Below are 5,000 nucleotides of genomic sequence, written 5' to 3'. Positions count from 1 at the left end.
ATGCTTTTGTTCCACCGCGACATCTGTCGAACTTGAATTGTCTTTGTATCTGTATGTAGATAATCAGATGAACATTCAAGCATCCTTAGTCATATTTCGAAAACCATGTGTTTACTTGAAACGAATTGTTCGCCAGCATAACATATATATTGCAGCATTAATGAAAATGCATTCTCCTGATGTAATGCGATGTATTGTTGTTACTCCATTGAATATACCTGCTGAGTCAGGATTGTTATTATTATCATCAAGTTTAATTCAATTATAAAGATCAATACAAAGTATTTGGTTATTAGCAGACAGCATGGAAAGTTATGCAATGTTGTCTCTATGACAAATTATCTGCACTAAATTAATTAACTTGATCAAGTATTCGTTCCATTTTATGAAAATCTTCCTATTTAAAATCTAATTTGCATGTAGTGTAATCTGGCCTTGATTTACTGTTCTGAATTAATCACAGTTTGTAAATATCCCGCTAGTATGTTCTGTTATAGTATCAGATATTTGGACAGTAATAGTGATAGTGATAGTAGCAGCAGTAGTAGAAGAAATTATGATAACGATAGTGGTAGCAGTTGTAGTATCATCACATGCTAAATGTGGCAATAAGTCGGCATGACTGACCTAGTGGAAAAAATATCACTTTCTTGACGATTATTTAGATAACTCTTTTCAGTAACATACTGATTTCGATTTGCTCTGAATGTCTACCTACCATGATGCAGAACACTGGCATAGTTTATCAGTGCGCCCAGTAGTACAGCAGCTGCTGACTGACGCCCGTCCATCTCCCACAGCTTCGCCAGATCGCCGCCCAGGAACCCCAGACGGAGAGCAGCTCCCTCTCGGGCCAGAGCAGCCAGAAGCAGCGCCCTCGCCTCTACATGAGTCGGAGCCAGAGTCGTCAGATGGGGGACAACGCTAGGCTGGACTCGCGAAGGAGCAGCACGACCACCAACATCGTTAACCAGGTGAGTCCTCGTGTCCTGGCACTTCCTCCTAAATTATAAATAATTCTCTTCCTTCTTCGTGATTGAAGTAGACCTCGAAGGTCATATTTCTTATAATCAAGCGTGGGATATAGTGGATATATCGACTGCAGGAGAACGAGGACCACATACAAAACCTGAAAATTTACATCTGATCGTGCCAGCAGCTAAAGTCACGTCTTCTCAATAATGCCCTCTGAAATAAATAAGACGGTAATAATCTCACTCCCAGTTGTGCTACTTACATTTCGGGGCAGCATTCGGTGAAGCCACAGTTGAGAAAGGTGACTTTTGTACGTAGCTTTAACGCTAGATGTGGAATGCGACTTCAAACCAACCTTTGGTGTTGCTATCTGTTAAAACTGTATCGTGGTTAATTTGTATTAATCGTTTATGTCGATGTTCTTTATTTTCACTGTGTTATATGTGGCTATACTACAACAGAACTTCTCTGCTTCTTTTAAGAATGTCATTCTCATTGTGCAAGTGAAACTAACAAAAGTGATGACCTATTAAATAATATTGGTGGAGAGACATCATCTAATAATATAGCAATGTTATTGAAGTCTGTATTTAAGTGTCGTGTGTATATATATATATATATATATATATATATATATATATATATATATATATATATATATATATATATATATATATGTATGTATGTATGTATATGTATATATATTATAATGAACGCTCTTTGTTGGTTTCACATGCACGTCAGTGTTTCAATGTTGATTCCTACTCTGACTTTTTTCTCTTTCTCAAGCTGCAAATTCCACGGAGCTCACAAGCTTGGCACCTGCGGGACCTCCTGCAGCCTCTTCCTCAGTCCTCTCACGCTGGTCACCAGGCTGAGCCTCCAAGCTCTCTTTCCTCTTCTCTTGATCCTCTTCCTATTCATCACTCTCCTAGCCGCCAGTCCCTGAGCTCTCATAACCCCACCAGCTATCACCATTTCCCCAAACATCACTCCTCTCCTGCGAGATGCCTTCAAAGCCTCAGGGACAACCTCCACTGCCTGGGGGATCCCTTAGGGACGGAGGAGAACCCGAAACAGAACCTGCAAAAGGGAAAGATAAAAGGCAGCGTGGGAGACGCCAATAAAGAGGCAGAACATGACGAAGAGAGACGAGGACCGGCGCCCAGAGAGACCATGGACTGGTGTTCCGTCTACCGCCACCGAACGCCAAGCATAAAAATAAGCAAAGAACAAGAACACGAGGAAGAAGTCACGCAGTTACTTGGTCACGAGTTGAATAAACCAGAACGATCGAGCAGATGGAAAGGAATCATAAATATATTCTCCCATGAAGAAGAGGCGTGGTCAAGGCGAGGCAGCCGACGCGGCAGCCAGGCGGAGTCTAGACGTGGTAGCTCTCTCTCTCATTTCCTCTTCCAGGTTAGTCGAGCGCGGTCCCGAGGCGGGAACGCCATCCTGACCCACCCACGAAGAGGGTCCCACTGCCCATCTATTTTGTGTCTGGTCCGTATTGTTAAGATGACCCACCGGTTAAATATACCGTCTTTGTTAATGGAAATTGTCTGCCCAGTTGTAGTCATGCTTATTTTATTCTTCAATTTACATTTTGGATTGTTCCATACCTACTCTACCTTAGCAGATATTTTTGTTTTTGCTCTATCTAATTATATTTGGCTGTATGGCCTCTTGGGGCGCGGGTCTACCTTCCCAATTCACGATTATGAAGCTAGCCATTCCGTAATATTCTGCTTTTGCCCATCACCGAATAGTGAACGAGTAGACGCGCCTCGTTGGTCTTTCCAATAATGACGTTTCTCATTTCCCTAGTCGTGGGATCGACACCAGGTCATTCATTACATAAATTCGAATGTATGTAATGTGCTTAAAATGTAATGGAATTTGATGAAGTCGTACAGGCAACTTAAATACTTCACCCAGACGAAGAATCGACGCTCATAGGCCCTAATTTCACCGTTCTGCTTTGTATGCTTCCATTTTAAGCCCGCTATTCGCATTTCCAAGTGCATGGAATTACACCAGAACGCCCTTGCCCTTTTCCCGCGTGCCATACGCTGACCATTTTGAGGTCAGTTTCGGAGGGGCCGGCCATGGTACAGTCATATATAAATAGTTATGTCACTCTTAAGCAGACGTACAATCGAGCATCACACAGACAGACGCTGGCACATACACATACGTATGATATATATATATATATATATATATATATATATATATATATATATAGTAGGTAATGGTATATATCTATATAAACAATTTATAATCTTTTTATATATATATATATATGTATTTTGTATTATATCATATAAAATGTATATATGTATGTATATATGTAATGTATAAAATAATATGCATTTATATTATGTATGTATATATTATGTATATATGTATTAATATATATAAATATATGGATATGAATATATATACATATACATATATAAAATATATATAATTTATAAATATATATGTTATAGTTACATTATATGTATGCATATATATATATATATATATAATATAGTTGATATATATATATATATATATGTTTGTTAATATGTATGTATGTATGTAATATTAGTATATTGTATGTATATCTATGTATATATATATACATATATATATATACATATAACATATATATACATTACATATAATTTTTGTAGTGTATGTATGTATATGTACTATGTATTATATACATATATATATTTTACACATATATACTTATTTATATACTTTCACTACATTATAATATTTTATATATACATTTTAGTATATATAATATATATATATATATAGATATATCATATATATATATAAAATATATAATATATTTGTACATATATATTAATCAATATATATATCACCACCATACATACTACATATATCAATAAAAATATATATACAAACATATCAACATACCTCACCTGTACAGATATCTCCTTCCGCCATATATATTATCGACAATGGTACTCAACTACATATAATCTACATACATACATACATATATACAATACACATATAAATACATATATACATACATATATACATGACATACATACATATAGTCTATATATTATATATACATATATACATACATATAAATTATATATATATATATATAGATATATATATATCTATATATATATATATATATATATATAATGCAATACATAATATATGGTTTTATATATAATTCTGGATAAATATACATACATATATACATACATATATATATATATATATATATATAATATATATATATATATATAATATATTATATATATTTTATATTATATGTATATTTACTATTAATATATATATATATATATATATATATATATATATATATATATATATATATGTATATATATGTCAATATGTTTAAATATGTATTATGGATATATGTTATATATATTAATATATATGTCTATAATACGTATAATAGTATATATATATGTACATATATATGTATACTACATATATATATATATATATATATATATATATATATATAATATATATATGAATGTAATTATATGGCATATATATATAATATAGACATTATATATTGGCATTCATATAATTAATATAATATATATATATATATATATATATATATATTTATATATATATGTATGTATGTTTATATATATATATATATACCTAATATACACTACATATATCCACATATATATATTCATACATACATACAAATAATATGTTATTTATCATATATAAGTGTTATATATATATATATATTTTTATAGAACATATGTATATACATATAATATTTACATATGTACATATATATCTACATAAATATATATATATATATATATATACAATATACTGATATATACCAAAAAAATATTCAATATATATGTACACATTATCTACATATATATTCAAATATACTCATATATTATATATATATAATATATATATTAAGGGTATATATATATATATATCATATATATATATACATATATATATAACTATATATT

The 5,000-nt window shown here is 31.4% G+C and overlaps 1 protein-coding gene across 1 annotated transcript in view; it reads left to right on the top strand.

Moving 5' to 3' along the window:
- Positions 1–5,000, top strand: part of LOC122249202 (uncharacterized) — a 36,043-nt gene that overhangs the window by 22,441 nt on the left and 8,602 nt on the right. Inside the window, exons 3-4 of the mRNA XM_086540163.1 lie at positions 801–974; positions 1,765–2,397. Coding sequence (XP_086396289.1) covers positions 801–974; positions 1,765–2,397 — 807 coding nt within the window. The remainder of the gene's footprint in view (positions 1–800; positions 975–1,764; positions 2,398–5,000) is intronic.

This window comes from Penaeus japonicus, unplaced genomic scaffold (genome assembly GCF_977035675.1).
Source record: "Penaeus japonicus unplaced genomic scaffold, GWHDUDI00000001_assembly GWHDUDI00000009, whole genome shotgun sequence".
Taxonomy (NCBI): Eukaryota; Metazoa; Arthropoda; class Malacostraca; order Decapoda; family Penaeidae; genus Penaeus; species Penaeus japonicus.
The sequence above is the reverse complement of the archived record's forward strand: the minus strand, read 5'-3'. Positions and strand labels throughout refer to the sequence as shown.